The sequence below is a fragment of the Sceloporus occidentalis genome, unplaced genomic scaffold (assembly GCF_023333645.1).
Source record: "Sceloporus occidentalis isolate IW3139 unplaced genomic scaffold, rSceOcc1.0.p SCAF_3, whole genome shotgun sequence".
Taxonomy (NCBI): domain Eukaryota; kingdom Metazoa; phylum Chordata; class Lepidosauria; order Squamata; family Phrynosomatidae; genus Sceloporus; species Sceloporus occidentalis.
In genome coordinates, this window is record NW_028316983.1 from 5,931,844 (window position 1) to 5,959,213 (window position 27,370).

General features: G+C 42.5%; 1 protein-coding gene across 3 annotated transcripts in view; it reads left to right on the forward strand.

Annotated features, from left to right (window-relative positions):
• The window catches only part of LOC149315491 (tyrosine-protein phosphatase non-receptor type substrate 1-like), a 197,761-nt gene that overhangs the window by 138,212 nt on the left and 32,179 nt on the right, over window positions 1–27,370 (forward strand). For all 3 annotated transcript variants that reach the window (XM_089513521.1, XM_089513520.1, XM_089513519.1), the window contains exon 3: window positions 18,402–18,749. In XM_089513521.1, the coding sequence (XP_089369647.1) occupies window positions 18,402–18,749 (348 nt within the window). The remainder of the gene's footprint in view (window positions 1–18,401; window positions 18,750–27,370) is intronic.

Sequence of the window (27,370 nt, forward strand, 5' to 3'; positions counted from 1 at the left end):
AAACAGAGGCTGGATGGCCATCTGCTGGGTATGATGTGATTGGGAATTCCTGCATGGCACTGGATGGCCCTTGTGGTCTCTTCCAACTCTATGATTCTATATTTGTTGAAAGAAGAGATAGATGGGTTCTGGTAATAATTTAGTTGTGTACTGGTAATAATTCAATCACATCCAAAGAGCAGATCATGGAAAAAACCCGATGCGTTGAAAAGCAGGGAACCGCTGTATTTTCAGTTAGCATTGTTTTTAATAGGAGAGTTTATTTAATGGCTTTAAAAATATATATTAAAATTGTGAGGGAGGGGTTTGAGATGTGTTTTTGAGTTAGCCTATATTATGAGCAACTTTGAGTCTCACCTCGGGAAAAGAGTGGGAGGAATTAAATCAAATGAGTACAATTTGAATATAATTTGAATTAATTTGAAATATATACAATTTGAATTATGAAAACAATTTCTTTCCCTTTATCTCAGGAGAAAAAGTGGTTATGACTGTGGGCCACGGACAAGAGATGAAGCAAAAGGGTTTAGGTTCTTTTCATGTGTTTCTGAACTTGACAAGGAGATCTCCAAGCCTCAAATCTCCAGTGCAGGGAAGGGAAGGGAAGAGCATGGCCTGAGGTCTACATGGGACCTCTCAGCCAAAACATACATATTGGGGAAAAATAGTCTCCCCCCGCCCCACACCCCCAGTACTCCTTAGAAGCCACGGGGCGCAATTTTGCCACATCCCCCAGGAAGTTTTAGGCCATTTTTTCCAACCAAAAGTAACCAAGAAGTTGACGACCTGTTGGAAAAAGGCTTCTCCGAGGTCTTAAGTGTCCCTGAAAGGGTCAGAAGCATAAGGAAATGTCCTCTTCTCACACTTCCTGGGGAGATGGGGATCATTTGGGGCAATCTGGAGGGAAGCAGCAGTGTTGCAAAACCAGGGTGTACCATGAGAAGATACTGGCCCTACAATTGAGCACAGGGAGGTGGCCCTCCATTTCTCCTGAGTCCTTGACTCTGGCCTCCCCTGTTCCCCCTTGTGGTCAAGTTGGATGTCTCTGGGAGAAAGCCAGCTCTTGTTCAATGGGCACCACAGAAATAAAATGTCCAGTTCTTTTGAATCTTATCCTTGGACTGGGGGAGTGGTGGGCACCTTGTCCTTTTCCTCAGACACAATGGTTGCTGCTGTTTTCCTTGTTCCAGAGAGGCAATGAATTCACACAAGGGTCATGTCTTCAAAGAACAGCAATAGCAAGTACATTTCTATACCACTTATCAGTGAATTAAGCACTCCCTAAACGGTCTATAATCTGTAATTGCCCCCAACATGCTGGGTACTCATTTTAGTGACCTATGGAAGGATGCAAGACTGAGTGGACCTTGGAGCCCGGCCTGTGATCGAACTCACAACCTTAGAATCATAGTTGGAAGAGACCCCAAGGGCCACCCAGTTGAACCCCATTCTGCCATGCAGGAATTCACAATCAAAGCACCCTGGACAGATGGCCAGCCCTCCTCTGCTTGAAGACCTCCAAAGAAGGAGACTCCACTGCTCTCCAAGGGAGTGTGTTCCACTGTCAAACAGCTCTTGTTATCAGGATGTTCCTCCTAATGTTGAGCTGAAATCTCTTTCCCTATAGCTTGTGGCTTATAGTACAGGCATTTAACCACTGTGTCACCAGGGCTCCCTATTTGAAATATATACAATTTGAATTATTTCAGTTTGAAAGAAGCTGCCCAAGGTGGTGGACTCTTTTCCCCTCAAATAGTACATCACCTTGGGTGGCCCTTTTAAAATCTGGAATAAAACCCAGAGTAGACTGTGACCCAGAAGCCACTGTCCCCAGTTGGCTGCAAAATGTCTTTGACCTTTTCGTAACCATAATAAAAACCCCAAGACTTTGGTGAATACATGTATGCCCTGAGGGCAGGAGAGGGGAAGTTGTATATTAACTTTGCTCTTCTGGGCTTGAGGCAGCATTTTTCTAAAGGCATTTATTGGAATGCAACCTTCAGTGTTGCCTTAATTAAAATTCAGTTCTAAATACACTGATTCTGTCACTTTAAAAATAGCTCCTGTATTTTCCAACTCCAGCCTCTTGATGATTCTCCATTCCTGAGCAGGTGTGCCAAATGGAGCAGGAAATGCATTCATGCTAATTGCAGGTCTGAAGGGCTCCCGCCCTCCTCTTATGAAAGATTCATTAGAGCTGGAAGGGACCAAAAATCCAGAAAGTCCTATACTTTTTTCCCACCTCCTAAACCATATCCATTGACCTACATCACTCCATCCCAGCCTGAGTACCTCAACTCCAAGGCTAACAGACTAGAGCTTGAAGAAGTTCCTTTGGGAGATAACAACTTCCCATACCCAGTGGCCATGCTGGCTAGAGGATTTGGAGAGATGAATTCTACAGATGCTGCCACAGGGACAAGTAAATGAGTCCTAGAGCTGTCACTAGAAGAGTAAACTGAGGCTGTTGTGCTTTGGACACATCATGAGATGATATGACTCCCTGGAAAAGAAGATAATGCTGGTAAAGGGGAAAATAGGGAAAGAAGAAGCCTGCATTAAAAGTAGATTGACTCAGTCAAGGATGCCATGAGTCTGTTCATCCTCAACAGGATGGCTGGGTTTTTTGGAGTTCTCTTATTTATAGGTACAAATCTGTCTTGATAGCAAATAACAGTAACCAGGCCAAACAAGGTGACTTTTCTAGGCTTTGCCCAAAGTTAGGGTGAAGAAACCAGTTCTTGGAGGTCTCATTCATAATGTTGCTATAATTCGAAGTTGAGTTGATAGAAAATAACAACAACAAGGTGACTTTTATAGCCTTTGTCCAAAATTGACTTTACTAGCCTTTGTCCAAAATTGGGATGAGGGGATTCCTAGAACACTTGTTCTGTGTGAAGAAAGTTGTAGATTCCACTGCAGCATTTCCTGGGGAAGAGAATCTAGGCAGTAGACCCTGGTGGCTTCTCTGTTAATTGGGTGATATATCTGCTGTGGGCTGTAATCCATGCTTTAAAAAGGGCCGAACCATTTGGAGAATACGGTTCAGTATCTCTTTTAGCATTCAGGCTAAAATCCGGAGTGGTACCCATATCACAGGAGCCACCAACCTTCAATGGATCCAAGAAGCCAGTCATAGGAAAGACTCATCTCTGCCTGAGATCTGGTTGAGCAGTCGCCGGCCAGAAGATAGAATAGCAGCCTACATGTTTCTCCTATATGATCCTGTGTAAGGCAGCTTTATAAGTTCCTCATAATTATGTAGGAAGATGCATATGCAAATTGTGAAATGGGTTTTAAATTGTTGAATTCATACCATTGTTTCTTTGAAAACCAAGACCAAGCACTTACCAGTTTAGGGCACATTTGCCTCCTATTGCTTTTATGCAAATATAAAGCGCAGAATATTGCTTTCATTATTTTTTTCCTTTCTAATTTTGCTAATGAAAGGGCTCGAGACTTCTTTAAAAACTGCAGAAACTGAAAGAACCACCTGCAAGATCTGTGAAGCAATCTGGCTTCCAGCCGTGTCTTCCTCTCCCTATCCATCAATTTCTAGCCTCCACTACATCCTTGGCAATAGGCAAACATGCAGAATGGGAACAGTTGCCTTTCGGTCAAAGGGCTTTGGAGAGCCTGAAAGAGGAGGAAGGCAAGACATTTATTTATTGGTTTGGTTGAATTGTTGAATTGTTAGTTGTTGTTTGCCACCAAGTCAACTTCAACTTGAGAAGCAGCATGGCACGGTGGTTTGAGTGTTGGATTGCAACACTGAAGACCAGGGTTTAATTCCCCACTTGGCCATGAAACCCACTGGGTGACCCGGGGCAAGTCACATGCTCTCAGCCTCAGGGGAAGGCAATGGCAAACCTTCTCTGAACAAATCTCAGAAAACTCCATGATAGGATCACCATAAATCAGAAACGACTTGGAGACACACAATGACAACTTCAATTTATGACAACCTTAAGAAGAACTCCAAAAGCCTTGGTCCTTGAGTGCCCTGTTCAAGTCTTGCAAACTCAGGGCAGCTGTGGCTTTCTTGGTGGAATCAATCCACCTGTAATATGGTCTTCCTCTTTTCCTATTGTCTTCCACTATACCAATCATTTCCCATGGAGTCATGCTTTCTTGTGATCTGTTCAAAGTACGACAGCCTCAATTTAGTCACCTTGGCTTATAGTAAGAATTCAAGCCTAATTTGCTGAAAGACCCATTGATATGTCTTTTTAGCAGTCCGGGGTATTTGTAGCTTTCTCTTCCATCACTATATTTCAAATGAGCTGATTTTCTTCCTCTCAGCTTACTTCACCATCCATCATTCACAGCCATACATCAAAATTGGAAACACTATGGGCTGGAAGATTCTGTGGTTCTAGGCTTTCTCTCTCTCCCATTACCATCACGGATGTGTTTGGTGAGAATGAGGAGGAAACTTTCTCAGTGGCTGCTCCTAACTGGCAGAACTTCCTTCCATGGGTGTCTCGGTTCATTTCGAGTTACTGTGGCAGAAGGATCTTTTTAATGGGGTGTATTATGCTTTTATAGTTCTACTATGTTTTAATGTGTTTTTGACAGTTGTGATGTATTGTGTATAACAGAACTGTGTATCTAAAACATTAGTAGAGTGTCTTGTACTGTACTTTGTTTTTAACTTGATGTGAGCCACCTTAGGTTGCATGCCAGGAGAAGGGCAGGAAATAAATAAAATATTCTATGAAACCAATGAAACAGCAAAGCAGAGGCAGGGGAGAGGGAGAATGGATAATGATATGAGGTCCCTTAAATCTGATACTGATTGTGCCTTAACATTTCTTAATCTGGTCCTGAAGTGCAGGGAAAATGGTCGCACCTTCAAGAAAAATTGGAGGAAGAGACTGGTCACTGGCTGTTCAAGGTTTGACCATGTAACACCTATATTGAAAGATCTTCACTGGCTCCCTATTAGCTTCCGGGCACAATACAGGGTGTTGTTTATGACCTATAAAGCCCTATATGGCTTGGGTCCAAGTTACTTATGGGACCGCCTCTCCCCATACAATCTGTCCCGCACCCTTAGAACATCGGGTAAGAATTTATTGGAAACGATGAACGCCAAATATGCTTCCACTTCACAAAGAGCCTTTTCAATAAGGGCTCTGAGATTGTGGAATAGCCTTCCTGAGGACATCCGTTCGGTGTCCTCATTGGAGATATTCAGGAAAGCAGTTAAAACTGAACTATACCCAGATACCATGTAAGATAATGACTGACATGACCCTTGAATGAGATGCTGCTTTATTTCCCCATTATATTGTATTGAGTATTGTATTGCTGTTTGTAATTAGTAGTTAACATGCTGGATTTTAATGTTAATAATTGAGTCGGAGAATTTTAATGTATACACTGTGATTTTATTTAGTCTGTAACCCCACTTCAATCCAACCGAGAGAGGCGGGGAAACATAAATAAAAATATCATTATCATTATTATTATTATTATTATTATTATTATTATTAGGTGGTAGACCATGGCAATTGGTGGCTCCCATATAGATGGGGAAATAAATCCATTTTTTGTTTTCATCTGAACTTTAAAAGAACAAGCCAAGCTGCTGGGCTCATTTGGGAGCCAGAGTTTTAGCACCTCAGATTGCCATTTTAAAGTCTGGACTAAAAAAGACAGAGTGGATCCACCACCCCACTCATATGGAAGCCACCAGGCACTAGCCACTAGCCACCCCTAGTGATACAGTGCCTACTCTCCGGATGGCAATTCCCTGGGTGCAAACCCCCTCTGAACAAATCTTGCCAAAAGACCTGTGTGATAAGTTCACCTTAGGGTTGCCATAAGTCATAAATGACTTGCAGGCACACAACAGCAACAATTATTTATATAACTGATTAAAACATGTGTTGGCAACACATGGCCTTGGAAACACCTGCAGTCCCCAGCACTGGTTTTGTGGCCTTGCCATCCCCAGACTATCATTTTGGTGGCTCAAATGGAGGATAAACTGCCATTCCTGGAAGCCTCTGGGTACAGTAATTTATCTTTTAAATGGATTGGAAGATATTCTGAGAAGCAAAAGGGGACCTCTGGCTACTTTGTTGTTTTCTTCTGTTTTATTTTCAGTAGCCCATGCAGCCCCTGGAGGATCCCAGACCTGCTACCATTCCTTAGCGTCATTGTAACTTAAAACTTCAGTTTGAGCATTGCGAAATGGAATTTAAGTATCCCAGGAAAAGGAGCAGGCAAAGATACCAAGGGAAAGTGAGACAACAAATGGAGGCGTTCTAGGTGTGAACGACTTCCAATGTTTCACTCTCTACAATGCTAGAAATACGTATGAGAAGTGGAAGAAATTTTCATTTGAAGAGGCAGAGGTTTTACTGGGGGAGGGGGGGAGCGGCAATCCCCTAAATCCTCCTCCCCAACAGCTACACCCCAAACACATTTTAGAAGATGTGTACAAAATACACCAGATGCATGTAAACATAATAATGTATTCAAAATCTAATACCCCAATGTTTCAATTTTTATTACTATTTTTTAAAAATCTGCATTTCCTCTTTATGATATTCTGTTCCATTTGGTTGTTTTGGAATGATACTTTAATCAGGTATGAATGCTCCTGGAGGCAGTTTATGGACCCATAAAAGAAAAGAAGCAATGCTCGTTCCTAACGAATGAATGACAAATCATTTTCTTGGATAAGTCAGCCACTTTCCTACAATATTCAGAGGATAACCTGCTCTATTCTTCCTGCATTAGATATCTTGGCATCATGCTAGTCATGCTTACACCTTTTCTCTAACTTTCCCTCTCTCTTATGGTATCCTCACACAAGTCAAAGCTTTCATCAGGAAGTACATCAGTCATGTCTCCTGGGAGAACAGATCCAAAGTTAAACACTTTGAAGCCCTATCAATTTCAGTGGGGAAGATTTAAGCTTGTTCTTAACCTTCCTCCTAAACTGAGACTTAAAAGGTACTTAACGTTGACCAGTTGCCCCTTATATGCATTGATCAGGGGTCAATTTTCTTTCTGTTTTCTCAAGCACTGAAGACTTTTAAGCTATCCTTTAGAGAAGAGGAAGTTTTCCAAAACAGATGGGCAGAAGGGACCTAAGATATATCATTAAATACTAAAGTCAGGATCATAGTAGGCCATGTATCTGTGTTGTTTGCCTTCAAGTTGTTTCCAACTAAGACGGCCCTAACTTGAACTGATCACAGAGTATTCTTGCCAAGCTTCTTCGGAGAGTGTTTGTCATTGCCATCCTCTGAGGCTGAGAGACTATGACTTGCCCAAGGTTACCCGTGAGTTTTCAGGAGCGGGGATTCAAACCCTGCTCTCCATCCCTAGTGCTCAAACCACTACACCACACTAACCCAGTAGGCCATAGTGTTTCTGATTTCTATGTGTGGCTGTGAAAGCAGGACAGTGAAGAAAGAAGAGCAATTCATTTGAAATATGGTGCAGGAAGAGAGTGCAACTGAGGCCACCAAAAAGATAAATAAATGGATCTGAGAGCCAGTCAGGCTTGAACTAAACCATGTCCCTTGTCCTACATCACTCCACCCCAGCCTGAGCTGTACAACTCCATGGGTAATATGCTACAAGCTGGGTCCAGAGCTGGGGCAGAGTTCCTTCTTTGGACTTGCCAATCTCTCTGGTCAATATGTCTAGTGGCTATGTCAGCTGAGGGATTGGGGTGCTGAGTTCTAAAGATAACATGGACCACCAAAAAGACAAGTAACAGTCTGAGAACAAATCACTGGGTTCTCACTAGAAGCCAAAATGAATACATGAAAGCTGTCATAGTTTGGACATATCATGAGTCAGTGTGACTCACTGGAAAAGATGATACAGACTGCCAAAATAAAGCTTCTTTGGGTCTCTTTGGAGGTATGCTATTTAAATGATGCATGCATCCTAAGAATCCAGAAGCTGCACCAAAGATGCCCTCCAGTGCTTAGGAATGGAGTGTGGCTTTGGCGCGACCTCCGGACTCTTAGGACCCATGCATCATTTAAATAGCATACCTCCAAAGAGACCCGAAGCAGCTTTATTTTGGCAGTCTGTAACAGGCCAATGCTTGGTAAAGTAGAGGTCAGTGAGACAAGAGGGAGACCCATGCTAGAGGTAGATTGACTCAATTAAGGAGGCCATGGCTGATCTGAGTTTGTAAGACGTAAGTGGGGCTATGCATGACAGGGGCTCTTGGTGGTCTCTTGTTCATAGGGTTGCTATAAGTTGAAGCCAGTGGAACAACAAATAACATCAACAGGACAGAAGGCAGCTGAAGCAAGTCTGGAGAGTGGCAGTTTCCTGCTGCTTCTGGAGGCAACATAAACTCCCCAAAATGCTCCCCCCAAACACCAAATGGCCAGAAGTCCACTTTTGGTTGTAATTAATATATATATATATATATATATATATATATATATATATGGGATCAGAGATGAAATGCTTTCAGGAGAGGCCCAGCAAAGCCTTATTGCCTACCAATACAAGGGCATTAGAGAACCAGTGTGATGTAGTGGTTTGAGTGTTGGACTATGACTCTGGAGACCATGAAACCTACTAGGTGACCTTGGGCAAGTTATATGCTCTCAGCCTCAGGGAATGGCAATGGCAAAGCTCCTCTGAATAAGCCTTGCCAAGAAAATCCCATGATAGGTTTGCCTTAGGGTCACCATAAGTCACAAAGCAATAAACAAGGAGAACAGGAAGAGAGTGACCCAAACTTACCTTGGCAAATTTTTTCAGATTTTGGGAACATCCCTGTCTCCCATCCAGATCAGGTTCGCCTCTGATAGTGATGGAGCCCAAAGAAGGGCCTCCCCAATAAATTTATTTTTCCCTCTAGGGGATTTACTATTTATTGTAATATTTTTATCTCACCATATATCATAAGATCTCAGGGCAGTGTCCAAGCAAAAAATAAGGAGTTTAAAACAATACAAATAATATACATTTGACGAAAAATGTATTAAGCACATCAACAAGTTTTTAAAAGGTTGAAAAGGTTGAAATAGTTGAGACCACCAACCCAAGAGATCTCAATCTTCAGGCAAGCACATATAGGGAGAGCCCTTCCTTCAGGTATCTTACTCTTCATGTTAGTGTCAATTTGACAGCACCAAGTACAGTAGTGGCAAACTGTATGGTTTTCCTCTTCCCATTTTTACCTTAAATATTAGCGCAGTTGAGCCAGGAGATCTGTCTTTCTCTTTTTTTTTTTTTCCTCCAATGAAAGGTACTTGGGACAAAATCCCATTAAAAAAACTTCCTTCAGCTCGGTTTCTTCTCCATGGAATTAGCCAGCTTCTGAGTTTGTGATGATATTAGAGAGACAGCTGTGAACTCTTTTTATAGATTTTTGGCTCGCATACAAGCAAATCGCCTAATATGAAAGACAGAGTAATATTTTTTCCCCAGTGTGTACAACACTCTCTGTTAAAGTCTTGCTTCCCTTGTGCAACCCAAACATTTTCATCTTGATGGTGACATATGTCTTTGTTACCTTCTGTCTGGATTCCTGTAATGTGTTCTATGTGGAAATGCCTTTGAAAAGTGTTTGGAAACTTCAGCTGGTCCAAAGAACTGCACTCATTTTTTAACCATGGCTGGTTACAGGGAGTGCACATCTCCCTCGTTCTAGGAGCTCCGCTGCTTATAGTTCCACCTCCAGGCACAATTCAAGCTGCTAGTTATGATCTCTAAAGTTCTATATAGCTTGAGGCCAAGCTATGTTAAGGATTGTATTCTCCCTAGGAGCCTGCACAGGTCCTAAGATCTTCAGGAATGTCCTGGGTGTCAATTTGTATATCATAACATAACATGCAATTATTATAATTATGCACATTATTAATTTACATGCTATTTATCCAACCTCAGCACATTAGTAACTGCATTTTCTACCAGTGTTTTACTCGTCCCTCCTTCCCATAACTGTACGTCTGAGAGAACAGATACAACACAATAAAGCCTATTGCACGAGGAAGTTCAACCGGATAGTGGCATCTTTCTATGTGCATCACTGCTTGATGTTGTAGTCTTTCAGTTCTTTTTCTGCAGAAGATGGTCATAAAAGCAAGTTGGTTTTTTCTAGCTGGAAAAATCTATTTGACAAAAGACTCACTTTTATGACTGTCTCCTGAACGTGTGTGTGTGTGTGTGTGTGTGTGTGTGTGTGTGTCTACTAATGTTTTTATTTTTTTAACCAATTACAGTCGGTGACCTCTGTGTCTCCAGGACTGTGACTCTATGGCTGCATCTTGTTGGTGTTGCTGTTGTGTGCCTTCAAGTAATTTCCAACTTAGGGCAACCCTAAGGGAACCTATCATGGGGTTTTCTTGGTCAGATTTGTTCAGAGGAGGTTTGCGTTTGCCTTCTCCTGAGGTTGAGAGCTTGTCACTTGCTACATCCGCACTGTAGAATTAATGCAGTTTGACACCGCTTTAACTGCCATGGCTCAATGGAAGTCTGGGATTTGTAGATTTGTGAGACATATAGCCTTCTCTGTTGGAGAACTCTGCTGCCTCAACAAACTACAAATCCTAGAATTCCATAAGATGGTGCCATGACAGTTAAAGCAGTGTAAAACTGCAGTGTGGCAGCATCCCATGCCAGGTTTTGGCTCACTTTAAAAGGTTCAGAATTTTAGAGGCCTCTTTTAAATCCTGGATCAAAACACAGAGTGGATGCCTCACCCACATGGCATGGGAGCTGTCAGCCACCAATGGCTTTACCTCAGCCCAGTTCTGGGGAAGAGGTTCGATAAAAATGAATAAAACAGTCAATAAATTATTGTCTGGATGTGTATGAATGGGAAAGCCTTTATCAAAGTTTACAAAAGCTTTAAGTTAATCTCCTGTATAAATCGAGGGCAGGTTTTGAGGCCAAATTTATGGATTTTGACATGGCCCATGAATGGGTTGAGGGTAAAAATTAGGGGCGTGTAAGAAAAGGTGTAAAGGACAAAACAAAGGAAAATGATGCCAAAGGTCTTACAAAATTCTGGCAGGCATAACTATTTGTGCTCAGCCTAAGGGCTGGGTGGATGAGGAGGGAACTGTGGTAAATGGTGGTTGTGCAATGTGTGGGGGAAAGCCACCTGGCACAGGCAGGGCTAAGAAAATGCCCACATTTCCAAAAGGCTGAAAAGGCAAAGCAAAGCACATTGCGACTACATTAGCAGTGATTATAGCCTTTTGATTTCTTTCTTTGACTCCTTGTTTTATTTAACTACTTCCATCGTCCCATCACCAGTCCTCCTTCCGCCGAGACCTTTCTTTCACTCTTTATAACTCTTCTTTATTATTTATTGTATACAGTGGACCCATGTATAACAAAATCTGTGGATGCTCAGGTCCCATTAAATATAATGGCAGAGCAAAATGGTGTCCCTTATATAAAATGGAAAATCAAGGTTTGCTATCAGGAATTCATACTTTTTAAAAAATATTTTCAAGCCATGGACGCTTGAATCCGTGGATAAAAAATCCGTGTATAAGGAGGGCCGACTGTATTATTTTTAATATATCTGCTGTCTCGTCCCCAGTGGGTTTCATGGCCAAGATGGGAATCTTTATAAGCTGCAAATAACTTGAAGGCACGTAACAACAACAACAACAACAACAACAACAACAACAAACTTACATTGACCCATGGACAATTTTTTGGCTCAATTTTTTGACTAAAATATCTAGTCTTATACATGATTATATTCAGAAATTCTGAGGCACTACCTGCCGTGTCTTGAAGTACCAGACTCAGATGCAGAGTTGTAAATCCAGCACTACTTGGGCAAAATGCTACATTTCTAGACATTAGCCTCAATTTTCTAGGCACCTTCAATGTATTCTCCCCGCTACCCGCCAACTCTGCCTTCGTTTTCAGGAAGATAATGATAATGTTGTGCATTCTCAAAAAAACCATGCGGCACCTTTTTTAAAAAAGGTATAATTTTTAGAAGAAGTAACATGTATTTTTTTAAAAAAAACTAATTGTGAAATATGAACATCCATTACAGAGTAAGAAAACAGAATGCTTAAATGTCTTAGACAGTAAAATTGTACACTTACCTACAATTAAGGTATGCAATTTTTTTTGTACCAAGCAATATTCTGCAGAACAATTTGGATCAGCAGTGCTCTGTGAACATTTGTGTTCTCTTCTGTCTCTGTGTGTGCGTTAAAACCCTAGGGGCTTAGAGAAACTATGATCAAATGGAGGTGAGGGAGTCAGCCAGAAATCTGTAATTGCAAGGTATAGAGGTATGTGTGTTTCTATTATATTTGATAGAAAATAAGCACGAAAAAAAACCCTGTTGAAGATAGGGGTGGAGGAAACGCAAATGCATAACAACCAGTGACAGTTTTCAGGAAATATCCAGGCTTGCAACAAGACTAGGTTGTACGTAGAAACTGAGCTGCAATTTTTGACAGGTGAAACATTAATTCGTATTATGGCGTTTCAAAAGAGAGAGAGAAAGAGACGGAAACTTCCACTGAATTAACCCAGCTAGCCTCCTTTAGCTTTTTATACTACTTGTGGTGTGATTGCCACCATTCGTAAAAGACAACTACATTTTGCATCAAAAAACATGAGTTCTGGGAATCAATCCTTTTCTTCCATTCCCCCCCCCCCACACCCACCCAAGGGGTTTTCCCTTCCAGAAGGATTAACAATGGAACCTAAACTCTGGAGATGGTTTCCCCTTTGCTTTAATATTAGTAAGATTAAGTCTCTCTTGCACAGGCCAAATACAACAGCCTCTCCCCTTCCTTTGTCAGGGGAACCAGATGATGCACGGTCCAAAGCCCGGTTATGGTGTGAGTTGACCAGACTAGGTTTTGCCCTGCTTACCCCAGATTTTGAAAAGTCTCTGTTTGTTTTGGATCTTCCCAGAAGACCCGAAGCTTTTTGTTCTGATACCAGGCAGCTGACCACATGTGTGTCCCACTGGGCATCCGGCACTGTTGCCAGCAAGAATTTTGTTTGTTCTTTGGCATTGTTTTCCTTTCCTTCATCCTTTTGGCCCCAAAACCTGCCCTCAACTTATACATGAAGTTGACTTATAGTCGAGTATGTACGGAATGTTTCATATATACCTTATACACAAAGCTTGAAAATTTGTATCAGTCCGCATGGTGAGGTCTGCGTAGACCCTAGGTATTCCTTTTCTGGCAGGTAAAGAAAGGCTTTTCTAAGATTTGTTCAAGCAAATTTTACATTATGTGTTTGCATCCTTGGACTGCTTAGTTTGCACTTTTACTATCGCCTTACCGTTTCATATTCTTCAATACCACTGTTTCTTTTGTTAATTTTCTTCCTTTTGTTTTGGTTACCATACATTGTCTAACTTTGATTGCAGGCTGCCTTGAAGATTTCTTAGAAAGGCAGAGCATAATGCTCAAAATAAGGAAATATTGTGGGGATTTTCAGACCTTCTGGAGTAAATTTCCCCATGCCTGCCTCCTGCATGAGATAAGTACTTAGAGTAAGAGGCGAGTGGTGAGAGTAAGAGGCTCTGTTTCGCTATGAGGGATCTTTGACAAATGGTTTCCTTCCCACTGTTGACAAGAATGGGAAGACTTTATGACATCATGATACCTGTATTGGCTAATGAAGAAGATGGAAAATGTCAAAACGTATCTGGCTTCTTTGAGAATGAAACTACTTACAGTGGCTTTGATTGTGCATCTGAACCTACAGTGCATAACTTTATGTGTAACATTGCTGACATGTTATGCAACCATGCTAGTGAATTGCTTTTGCCAGTATCCCCTTACAAACCTTCACAATTCAGTAGTGTCTCTGCTACATAGCTTGGTATACATAAAGTTACATAATATAATAGGTCATATAGGATTCCAGCCAATATTGATAACAAAGCACTGATTTATGTATTTTTGGGGGGAGGGGTGTTGGCTGAATTTATGTATAAATATGGAAAAAAAACTATCTAACCTATCTATGATGTAAATCCTTGGTTATTTCATCTTTACAACTAATGATAAATAACTGGAATTTTCTCCTCTGCATTCTTCCTGTATTCAAATGTTCTAAAGTGTTGCAAAGCAAAGTTTTCTTTGCAAGAAAACATTTTTATTTTTTTTTTGCAGGAAACAGGCCTTCCTAACCAGGAAACTGGCTTTCTGCTCAGATAACCTTGATTCGCACCCAAAAAGCACATAAAACAATTCCCGTCAACACAACTTACACACTCTAATACCAGAGAAACTTCATAAATATTCTATAATATTCTTTCCAATGGATCTCCCAGATGTTGGGAAACCCATTTTTTTTTACCGGGAATTGAATAATTGTTAATGTTCTTTCCATCATTATATATGTGGGTGGATGAGGATGTAGGTGTATGCCAGAAGCCTATTGGTGAATTATGTTGGCATAAGTACTTTATTACATGAGGCAATACAAGTGGGATTTTAACAGGATAAAAGTCTATTTGGCTAGTACAGTGGGACTTTGGTATCCAGAGGGATTCGGTCTGAACATTCCCTGCCCCCCCCCCCCCAGATACCAAAATCCATGGATGCTCAAGTCTCATTGTCCCCAATGGCGCCATGTGCATGCGGCCACACTGCAATTGGAAACAATGGGACTTTAGGTGAAGTCCCATTGTGCCTAATGGCAGTGTGGCGGTGGCCATGCGCTACCACTGGAGACAACGGGGGCTGTCTCTAATGGTGGCACACCCACGTGCACATGCCACCATTGGGGACAGAGGGAGTTTGACACCCACAGATGCTGAAATCCGTGAATCACAAGGCCCTGCTGTACTTATCACACAATATCACGTCCATCCTGCTGCTGCCTTGCATTCCATTCATTACTGTTGTTCACCTTTTCATTGATGGCAAAAACCTGTCAATAGGCTCACAATCTCACTGCTATTACATTACTGCCTTTGTACGATAGGTTCATTCTGCTGCAGTTCCGCTTGTCAGCAGTCACTTGGTATGACTGAGCATGATTCTCCTCCTCTCCCTCTCCTCCTTGCAGAGATCATGGCCACCAACACCTTCCTAAAGCCAGCTGCTGTGTGCACATTTGCACAGCAGCCACCTTCAGGAGGTGGTTGGCAGCCATGATGGCTTGTGCAGGGCTGCTATGTGAATATGCACATAGCATCCTCATGCTTTGGGAAGGGGGTAGAGGGGTGATTGTGGCCACCAGCCACACCCCAAAGCCAGCTGCTGTGTGCACATTCACAAACCAGCCAGTTTTAATAATAATAATAATAATAATAATAATAATAATATTTATTTGTATACCGCCCTATGGCAAACCAATCCGGGCGGTTGACAACAGTAAAATATAAAGTATAACAATTAAAAACACATTATCCCTCCCCCGCTTAAGACAGTATTAAACAGTATAACATATTAAAAACACAATATCAAAGCATAAAAACAACAATTAAAAACTAAAAACCCTGATATCCCTCTGTTGATCCTCAACCATCGCCACAGGAGGAATGAGGGAATCAGGGAACTGTTTTGGGAAGCAGTTGGCAGCTGCCATTGATTGTGTACTTCCATCCCCCTAGAAAGTGGTGTTTGGCATTGTGGAGACCAGATCATGCAGTCATGGATTGCCAAAGTACTATTGTGGGGGAAAACATGATAAGAAATGATACCAAATTGGTATGCTTCCATTATTAACCTAGCACGATTGTCATGGAACAACAAAGTTAGACTTTGTTGCTTTTTGTTGTGGGCCTTCAAATAGTTTCCAACTTATGGCAACCCTAAGCATGATCCTATCATGGGATTTTCTTGGCAAGATTAGTTCAGAGGAGGTTTGCCATTGCCTTCCCCTGAGGTTATTATTATTATTATTATTATTATTATTATTATTATTATTATTAACCTTTATTTATGAAGCGCTGTAAATTTACACAGTGCTGTACATACAATCTTTTTAACTAGACGATTTCCTGCCCTCAGGCTTACAATCTAAAAAGACATGACACAGAAGGAGAAGGGAGTGGTGGAGGGAAAGGGTAAGAGGTCCAGCAGTTCCTCTCTACCTCCAAGGCCTGGACCAAGACAGATGGACTGGAGGGAGGGCTTGGCTTCATAATGAATGGTTAATCTTCTTCCAGGGAAAATACATACTCTCAAGTAGGATAATACATATACAGTACATAGCATATAACTTGCCCATGATCACCCAGTGGGTTTCATGGCCAAGGGGAAATTAAATCCTGGTCTCCAGAGTCATAGTCCAACACTCAAACCACTATGTCATGCCTGACTTTCACTTACACTATTGCAACTCACCTTTTTGGTCATTGCAGTGGTTGGAATTCTTTAGCAGTCATGCAATAATCCATCACCACCATCTAAATCCATCTGTCAAGTGATGCAGACCCTGTACTACAACCACTTCCATGTTGTTGCAGAGCAGGGACATCAGGAGATAGCTGGACACATTGCAAGAACATCATATGCAGGGATCCCCACTCCCAGGATTCCTGGAGATCTTTGCTGCTGCCTGTTGCAGTACACAGAAAAATAGCTCTGCTGATTCTCTCCCCCAACCTCCAACAACACAGAAATAACTGCGTTGCAGGAGCTGCATCACTTGGAATTGAGTTGGGGGGAAATGTGTAGCTACGTGCCATTCATATGTATCCCAGTGCAGGATTCCAGACACGCACACAAACAGACGTTCTTACTCATTACTTATTATTTCCTGACTCTTGTGGGGTGGCATTGGTTGTTAGTTTTCCAAGCCAGTCTTGTTTTCTTCTTTTTCTTTAGCTGTGTTAGAATGTTAGAAGCAGATTAACTTTGCCATATGGGGAGCGCTGCTCATGACAGATTCTGCACAGAATTGCTTTTGTCTTGAAGCAACTGAAAGTGGATTTTTTAAAAATGTTCTTATTAATGTTTTCTTTTTTAAAAATATCCTAGAAAGAATTTATGCCTTTACTAACTAACTGGGTCTGAATGTGCAGGCTGAACATTTAATGTTTTCAAGTCGTTGTTAAGAGATTTTTCAAAGCATTTTAATGACCATTTTAATTAAGAGATCCAGTGTGGTGTGGTGGTTTGAGCATTGGACAATGACTCTGGAGACCAGGGTTCGAATCCCAGCTCTGCCATGTAAACCCACGGGTTGACCTTGGCCAAGTCATACTCTCCCGGCCTCAGAGGATGGCAAAGCAAACACCCTCTGAAGACACTTGCCAAGAAAACCCTATGATAGGTTCTTCTTAGGGGGGCCATAAATCAGAAATGACTTTAAGTCACACAACAACAACAACAAATAATAATAATTTCATGTTTATACTTCATGGCATTTTATTAGATATAGTATTTTAATGTAATGTTAGCTGCCTTGCTTCCTAATCTTGGAACTCAGGCAGAATAAGACTAAAATAAAATAGAGTTGCCATAATGGTGCATATGTTTGTCTCAATCCAGTTCAGTGGTGATGGGCTCCCATGTAAGTGGGCTTGTGAATCCGTTCTTGGTTTTACCCTGAAATTTCAAGGAGCTACTCAAGCTCTTTGAACCTGTTTGGAGGTGTTGGTTATTACCTGTAAAGCCCTATATGGCTTGGGCCCAGGGTACTTGGAGGACCGCCTCTCCCCATACATTCCGCCCCGCACACTCAGATCTGCTGGGAAGCAATTGTTATGTGTCCCAGAGGCAAGATATTCTACCACCACTCAGAGGGCCTTTTCTATCTCGGGCCCCATCCTCTGGAACTCGCTTCCGGACGAGCTCCGCTCGGCCACCTCCCTGGACCACTTCAAAAAGGGGCTTAAAACTTTTCTGTTCCAGCAGGCTTACCCCTAACATTCCATGTTGCCCCCTTCTCTCTCCTCATTGTTTTTGCAATTTTGTGCTAGTTGGGAAACTTTTTAGCTGTATTTTAACTGTTGTAAGATTTTGTATTTTCTGTATTTTAATTTTGTTGTATATTGATTGTATTGTGTTTTTGGCTGTTGTGACCCGCCTTGATCCCAGGAAAGGCGGGCTAAAAATAAAGCTTTTATTTATTATTATTATTTATAGGGGCTCTGGTGGCGCATGGGTAAATGCTGGTACTGCAGCCACAATGTTTTAATTCAGTCCTCGAGGAGGACTCCAAGGTCCACTCAGCCTTCCATCCTTTCGTAAGTCGGTAAAATGAATACCCAGCTTGTTGGAGGCAATTGGCTTACACATTGTAAACTGCTTAGAGACTGCTTAAGTACACTGATGAGCGGTATAGAAATCTATTGCTATTGCTGTTGCTGTAGGTTCAGTGTCTTGAATAGCTCCTCTAATGTTCAGATGGACACCCAGAGCAGATTCACCAACCCACTGAGACAGAAGTTGTATGTTCAAGAGCAAACTTATACCTGTGATATTCTGTTTTTGCTACAGGTGTCAGAGGTCAGCAGCTGGAGATAATACAGAGCCCAGAATCCTTGTCGGTGTCAGCAGGAGAGGAGCTCACACTGAGTTGTACACTGAGTGGGATCGGTCTACCAGGAGGAGTCAAGTGGCACAGAGGCCTAGACAGAAACCAGCCAGCCGTTTATAGTCAAAAAGGAGAGTCTTCCCCCCGAGTGACAAGGGTTGTTCCTGGATCCCTCGATGACTTCTCCATCACCATCAAAAATGTTCGACCCGAGGATGCAGGAACCTATTACTGTGTGAAATACAGACAAAGATCAGGGAGCCCAGAGACAGAAGAAACTGCTGGAAAAGGCACCGTGGTTTCTGTGATTGGTAAGTACCACCTAAAGTCTGTTTTGGATCCAAAGGTGGAAATCTACTCTTTTAATTCCCCCAAACTTGGAGGTAAAGTGTATATTGCATGCAAATGCCCATTACAACATTTTTATGAATAGCAGTCTTAACAGCTGCATGTTTGAGTAACAGAGAGAGAAGGGACAGGGGCTAACCTGTTATTGCTATTGTTATACAACCCCCATATCCTTGGGAATGGTAGTCAAGGTTTCACCTATTCATACCCGAAACATACTTTCTTTCTAGGCATTTTTAAATCCTTCAGCACGATTGTATGGTATGTTTCTGGCAGAGGGTGACCATAGGGTCACACTGGAGGACCTAGAAATGCCTAAAGAGCTGTTCTCTCTAGGAATTTCTAGGTCCACCAGTACAACTCTATGGTCAACGTCCACCAGAAGTCATTAATTTCAGTAAGGTTCAGTATTGGCCACAGTTTTGCGATTCACGGTACGTCAGGGAATGTATCCCACATGTATACATAAGTTCTACTGTTCTGTTATTATATTTATTTATTTGCCACCTTGTTCCCAGTTCAAGATTCAAATCGGCTTCCAATATTGAAAACAATAATCATTTTAAGAATTCACAGCATGCAAAAGCTGAAAAGTAATTTTGATATCAAAAACTAAATGTAGATAAAGCCACACAGCATTAAAAAGGAAGGAATAGAAAATTCAGCACATTTTACAAGCCCTATTCCTCTTAAGCGACCAGTCATAGAATCACAGAGTTGGAAGAGACCATAAGGGCCATCCAGTCCAACCCCATTCTGCCATGCAGGAAATCTCAATCAAAGCATCCCCAATGACAGATGGCCATCCAGCCTCTGCTTAAAGTCCTCTAAGGAAGGAGACTCCATCACACTCTGAGGGAGTTTGTTCCACAGTTGAACAGCCCTTACTGTCAGGAAATTCTTCCTAATGTTGAGCTGGAATCTCTTTTCCTGCAGCTTGCATCCATTGCTCTGGGTCCTAGTCTCTGGAGCTGCAGAAAACAAGCTTGCTCCCTCCTCAATGTGACACCCCTTCAAGTATTTAAACAGGGCTATCATATCACCTCTTAACCTTCTCTTCCCCAGGCTAAACATTATTATTATTATTATTATTATTATTATTATTATTTATATAGCACTGTAGATTTGCACAGCGCTGTACATAAAAACAATAAATATAAAAGAGTAAACCTGCCTATGGCGTACAATCTAAGAAATAATAGGATAATACATATAAAATACATAGCAATACAGGAAATGGTTCAATAAAACAGGCAACCAAAAAGAACATCAAATAGCAAGTGACAATCACACAATGCCAGGGAAAGCTTCTCTGAACAGGATGGTCTTCAACTCCGTTTTGAAGCTGGTTAAAGAAGTGATGGCCCTTGTGTCTCGCAGGGAAAGAAGGTTCCGGGAGTGAGGGGCAGCGAGTGAAAAGGGGCGAATCCGAGATGGGGCAGAGGAAATCCTGTGTGGATTTCCCCAGCTCCCTAAGTCATTCTTCATAGCGCATGGTTTCCAGACCTTTCACCATTTTAGTCGCCCTCCATTGGACACGCTCCAGTTTCTCAACATCCTTTTTAAATTGTGGGGCCCAGAACTGGACACAATATTCCAGGTGGGGCCTGACCAAAGCAAAATAGAGTGGCACTATTACTTCCCTTGATCTAGACCAGGGGTAGGCAACCTTTTTGAGCCGGGGGCCGGGTTGCTGTCCCTCAGACAACTGGGGGGCCGAAGCCAAAAAATAAATAATTAAATAATATAGGACATTTTCAAAGGTAGGACACATTTTTTAAAAATGGAGGACATGCGAAAAATTTGATGATTTTTTAAAAAATATAAATGCATGTTTGTTAGGCATGATCAAAATGGAGGACATTTGGGTCTCAGAAGCTGGCTGATATCAATATCACCACCACCACCATCATCATCATCACCACTATCATTGTTACAGCCGACCTTTTAGCATTAAATGCACTGAAAATACACAGAAATGCACTTTGGAAAGTCACACTCACCAAAAGGAATGGAATTCCTCCTCCTCTTTTGCTTCCTCTTCCTCCTCCTCTTCCTCCTCCTGCTCCTTCCTTCCTCCCTCCCCCTTCTTCCTCCTCCTCTTTCTCCTTCTTCCCTCCTCCTCTTCTTCCTCCATCCTCCTCCTCTCCCTCCCTCCTCCTCTTCTCTTCCTCCCTCCCTCCTCTTCCTCCTTCCTTCCTTCCTCCTCCTCCTCTTCTGCCTTCCTCCTCCTCCCTCCTCCTCCTCCTCCTCCCCCGCCCCCTTCCTTCCCTGCCCGGAGGGAGCCAGGCAGGGCCAAGGAGACTTCGCTGCAGCAGGGCTTCTTGGCCCTGGGCACCCGCCCGCCGGCGGAGGGAGCCAGGCAGGGCCAAGGAGACCTCGCTGCAGCGAGGCTCCTTGGCCCTGCTTGTCCGCTGGCTGAGGGCTGCTCGCGCGAGAGGCCGAGCCTCTGACCTCCCGCGCAAGGGCACTGGGCCTTTAGCCTCTCGCACGAGCGGCCAAAGACCTCACGCGAGAGACCCGGTCCTGCTGCCGATTGCCACCGGCATGGGGCCTTTGGCAATCGCCGGCAGGACCGGGCTCGGGCCAGTCCCAAGGTTGCGCCGAGCCGGATGTGGCCCATGGGCCAGGGGTTACTCACCCCTGATCTAGACACTATACTTCTATTGATGCAGCCTAAAATCGCATTGGCCTTGTTAGCTGCTGCATCACACTGTTGATTCATGTTCAGCTTGTGGTCTTCTTGGACTCCCAGATTCCTTTCACACGTAGTGTCATTCAGCTGTGTTGAAATTCATTTTGTTAGCTTTGGCCCAGATTTCTAATCTATTAAGGTTATTTTGAATTTTGATCCAGTCCTCTGGGATATTAGCTACCCTCCTAGTTTTGTGTCATCTGCAAATTTGATGAGTATGCCCCCAATTCTGTCATCCAAGTCATTGATAAAGATGTTGAATAACACTGGCCCCAGGACAGAGCCCTGTGGGACCCCACTGGTCACTTCTCACTAGTATGGAAAGGAGCCATTGTTGAGCACCCTTTGGGTCAACCAATTACAAATTTGTGTAACAGTTATGTTGTCTAGCCCACATTTCACTAGCTTGTTTGCAAGAATGTCATGAGAAACCTTGTCAAAGGCCTTACTGAAATCAAGATATACTATATCCACAGCATTCCCTTCATCTACCAAGCTGGTAATTTTATCAAAGTAAGAGATTAGATTTGTCTGGCATGACTTTTTGTGATTATGGAATTGCCTTCTAGATGTTCACAGACTCTCTGTTTAATGATCTGCTCTAGAATCTTTTCCTCAAAGGTCTGCTGAAACCAAAAGGTCTTCACCTGCTTGTAGAAAGATAGCAACAAGGTGCCAATCTAACCTCTCTGGGAAAGGCATTCCAGAGATTGGGAGCAGGGACGTAGCCAGGATTTTAGGAAGGGGGGGTTCAGACTAAGTGCCACCATTATAATGGGGCTTGGGCGCGGCGGCGCAGCAGCACACACCATTCATTTTTCTAATGGAAGGGGGGGTCCGTACCCCAAGAACCCCCCCCCCTTGGCTATGTCCCTGCTGGGAACAGCCACCAAGAAGGCCCTCTCCCATGTTCCCACCAGATGTACCTTTGACAGTGGTAAAATGGAGGGAAAGGCCTCTCCAGAAGATCTCAAAACATGATCAGGTTCATATGGGAGAACACAATCATTCAAATAACCTGGACCTGAGCTATGTAGGGCTTTATAAGGAGTTGAACAGACCGCCCCTAAGGGGAGACCTACAACTGCCTCCGCCTTTGCCAGATCGGGGCTGTGGCAACTACATTCCGTGATTCCAATCTGGCCTTTCCACAGTGCAAAAATGAGATGCAAAAAGCATAGCATCCGGCACCATGGCTTTTCAATGCTCCTTTGGTGCTGCATCATCTATGCGGTGGGGTGCACAGCGTCACACTGGCATGGGGGCAGAGTTGGGGTGTGCGTTGTGCGGATGCCATCCCCCACTCATCCCTGATGCCAGCGTTTCATTCCAGTCTGACAAGGCTCTCAGTCACCACTGCTTTGAACTGTGCCAGTAAACAGACTGGCAGGTAGTAGAGCTGTTGCAGTAAGGGAGTTGTTCCTATCTCTTAACCCAGTTAGCCATTCTCCTGTTCAAAATCTTCATCCCTTCAAGTCTCCAGCGCAAACACTGGGGGCTGGTTTTTGGGGTTTGTTTTTTTTTTAAAGTCTCAAGATTATTACACAGGCATTTGTTTACATTTAACACAATGTACACTGCTGCTTAATCTCTTTAGATTTACATTTAAGCTAATGCGTACTGGTTAATCTCTTTGGAGCAGAGGGTCTAATTTTCCTCCCCTGAGACGCTCCAGAGGCCACATGGATTGCCAAAAATGCCCTCCAAAAACATGAAACAAGAAACAGATGCAAAGCAGGAGTTTGACAAATGAGATTGGTAAACAGTGCTGTGGGGCTGTAACCTATTTACCACTCTGGAGGGCTGCCAAGGGCAGACGATTCGCCCCTTTTGAGCAAAAAAGAAAAATAAACATGGGCAGACTGGGGAATCTGGAAAGGTTAAAACTTGTTTTTAAAAATGCTTTGGGGAATACACATTGCCCCTGCCAGTTTAGACTTGGCATAGTGAAGAATCGATTGCTCTGATGAGAAGGAGGGGAAAGTTAATAGCTGCTTTTTTCCTCTCCTCCCCCCCCCCCAAATATTTTATTATGAGTAAGGAAAAATGCATGTGTCAAAGTAACCTATGCCATCCAACATAGCACAGGGTTGGAAAGGGAGCATTACCCTGACATCAGCCACCGCAAGCTAGACTGGAATGGAGTCTGTGTGGTCTTGAAATTGCCTGAATTCATTTCTCTACTGCAAACAGAAAACAGTCAAGAGCAACCCTCCAAACAACTACACACACACACCAAAAATGGTACGCATACATGGATGTCAGCCATACAACTGTCAAACAAAAGGTGGAACATGGAAAGGAAAAATGGTAGAGCAGGTGTGTTTAACACTTGTACTACCTGCACAATTTCTCCTTAGTGGCTTTTCTCTGTGTGTGTTTTTAGCGTGCTTATAGCTGCCAAATCCATTTCCTTGAGATTTCTCTGTTTAAAAAAATATATATATATATATATATATATATATATATATATATATATAATTTTTATTAAACAATTTTCAGTGGGCCCTTGGTATCCGCTGGGGCTTGGTTCCAGGACCCCCTATGGATACCGAAATCCATGTATGCTCAGGTCCCATTAAATACACTGGTATAGTCAAATGGCGCCCCTTATATAAAGTAGTAAAATCAAGCTTTGCTTTCTAGAATTTATATCTTTTTAAAATATTTTCAAGCCATGGAATGCTTAAATCTATGGATAAAGAATCTGTGGATATGAAGGGGTGACTGTGCAAACAAACACATTCATATTTTCCATATCTAAAAGACATACAAGGAAAAAACAAATCTAAAGAGAAATAAAACTAACTAAAAATTAATGTGAACTAAAAAAGCATATAGAGACTAAACAAAAAAAGAAAACAAAGGCTTCCAGCATACCTAAGATACTTTTACGTATATTACTTATCTAATTCCCTATAGTTCGTTGAATGATGAATATGTTATTTGAAAAAAATAACTGATTACATCTGTCATACTAAAAAATAAAAATCCTTATCAAAGACCTAATAAAAAATCAAAACATTTTTAAAACAAAAACCCTCCTCTGTATATCAGTCCCCTAAAAACCTAAAACCATAATAGAACCGCCTTTATTTTCTATATATTCAATTAATGTCTTCCACTTGTTCTTAAATTTATCCAGAGTTTTCCCATGTATTAATATAGTCAGTTTTTTTATCCATCTCTACTAAATCATGTCATTTCAACAACTAGTTTTCCTGTGAAGGAATTGTGAATCTTTCCATATTTGTGCATAGATCATTCCAGCCACAGTTGTCACATATCATGGTATTCTTCCATGAGTCTTCTCCAAATATTTGCCTTGAAATCCTAATAAAAATAACTCAGGATCCAACTCAAGTTCAAAATATCCTCCATCGGTGTGTAAATTTCCTTGAGATTTCAGGACCAACATCTGACGACAGAAGGGATGTGGGGTGAGGACATGTCCTTGTGGTCACACAAGGAGAACCTTTGTGACATTGTAAAGAGTGGGTTGTTGCAATACCAGAGATGTGGGAAAGGCTAGAACTGGGAGGTGAATGGGAACTGCTTTGGGGTCAGCTGTTTGTGAAAATTGGTATCAGGATAATGGGGGGGAGGCGTCCTTTGGCAACCAGGTAATATGGCAACCGAGAGTCAGGGAGTGGGAGCATCTTCTGACAGCCAAGCAGGGAGTAAACTGCACCCAGCATCAGTTGCTGCCATGCCTGGTAAGGCTCACTTCCCATATGGCTAATCTGTTTCACATGAGGATTTTATTGAGGCCTGACATGGCTGCTGAGGCTGTGAAAGACCCACAGCTATCCCTCAGGGAGGGGGGGGGGGTGTTCCAGTTCCTACACTGAGAGTTCCCAAACCTTAGGTCCAAGTCCTTCTTTTCCTTCAGGGGAGGAATCTTGGGCTGAGAGCACTGTCTTATCCATAAACATTTCCCCCCTAAAACATAGATTTAGTGTTTTAAAAAATTTAAGTGCCTTGCTCTGTGGAATTCTGGTTGATGCTTGCGGATGTATCATGCTTAGTTACACCACAAGGAGCCCCTTGTAACAGCACCAGGGTGTATATCTTGTGATATCAGAAGGGATCCTGGGTATTAGTCCTGAATTCCTGGGACCTAGGACAGTCCTGAATGGGCAGCAATACCTTATATCACTGCTACCTGGGCTTGTAGAACCAGAAAGTTTGGGGGTACATCTACACTGTCAGAATAATGCATTTTGACACCACTTTAAAACTTGTTTTTAAAAATGCTTTATTTCATCAGTATTGCACAAGTGTAACAAACAGAGAAACACCTTTATGTTGAGCCAGAGAGGACCTGGCACCATTTGGGAATGGGTGGAAGTGGATACCCAGGCTTTAAAGCCACTTGCCATACAAAAAGAGGACATTCTCATCCTCCTGTACATTTTGACCTGAGATTTGTCCACCCCAGAGAACAAGAGAAGTACACTATTTCCCTTCAGAGGATGCCTGGCAACCCTAATTGAGGCTAATGGAAAACTAGAACCTTTGGCCCTCCAGATACTTTGACCCTCAGCACCTAATGGTAAGGGATTCTGAGGGTTCAGATCCAAAACCTGTGGAGGTCCATATGTTCCCACACCTGATCTAAGGGGCAAAAAAAGGATGGAGTAGCAGATATGGAAAACATTAAGGACCGCCTTCCCAACCCCCTCTCCTGCTCTCCAAATTGCATCGTCTCTTCTGCATGGCAACAACGTCCTTCCCCCAATTTATGGCTATTTGTGAATGATCTCCTTTGGTCTTGCAATGCCAAAGGAACAAAGAGATGACAGATGGAGTTATTCCTGCCCTCTTTGGCCTCCAAGGTAGCTTTACACTCTGCACGCTTAAAAGAACCCAATTGCATAAGCTGCTCATTAATTGAATACCCACATTTGCGGTTCACAAACAGCCAAAGTCTGAGTTACAAGAAAGCAGTATGCTTTTGATTTATAAATGCACATAGCTTGCAAATGTAGAATATAACAATACAACTGCTTATATAACATACTTGGGATGCAAATGTATCCGTGGCAGTCTAGCCGATCGCAGCCCTGATTTCTGTATATCCAATTAGATCTGTGAAGTAGCACAGCCACCGACAATACTTTAGGATTACATATTTTGTAAAGCAAAAAGGAAGACACACTTACTGACTGATTACTTCAAATCACCACTCGCTATGATGGCTCTCACTTTAAATACCCATTCTATATAGGAGAGCCAGTGCGGGGTAGTGGTTAAGTACTGGACTGGGACACTGAAGATCAGGGTTCAAATCTCAGCTCATCCATGTAAACCTACTGGATGACCTTGGGCAAGTCACACTCTCTCAGCCTCAGATGCTGGCAATGGCAACCCTCCTCTGAAGAAAACCCCATGATAGTTTTGCCTTAGGGTCGCCATAAATCAGAAACAACTGGAAGGCACCCAACAACTATATAAACTATGACTCTGGAGACCAGGGCTTGATTCCCAGCTCAGTCATGAAACCCATTGGGTGACCCTGGGCAAGTCACACTCTCTCAGCCTCAGGGGAAGACAATGGCAAACCTCATCTGAATAAATCTTGCCAAGAAAACCCCACTATAGGGTCACCTTAGGGTTGCCAGAAATCAGAAACAACTTAAAGAGCACAACACACACATGATATAAACTGTGATAATTGCTACTAGCAATATTCCTAACCTGTATTTAAATAACAATAATTTCACCTTCCCTTTCCTCTTTCCCTGCCTCTTTCAACATCTGCATCACTCTCTTCACCAAGCCACCCTGTTCCATCATCCACACATGTCCAGAGGCTTCCTTACCTGCCTTGCTCAGCTGGCTTGGTCATCTTCTTTCTCTGGGTCTGTCTCCTTTCTCTTTACCTCA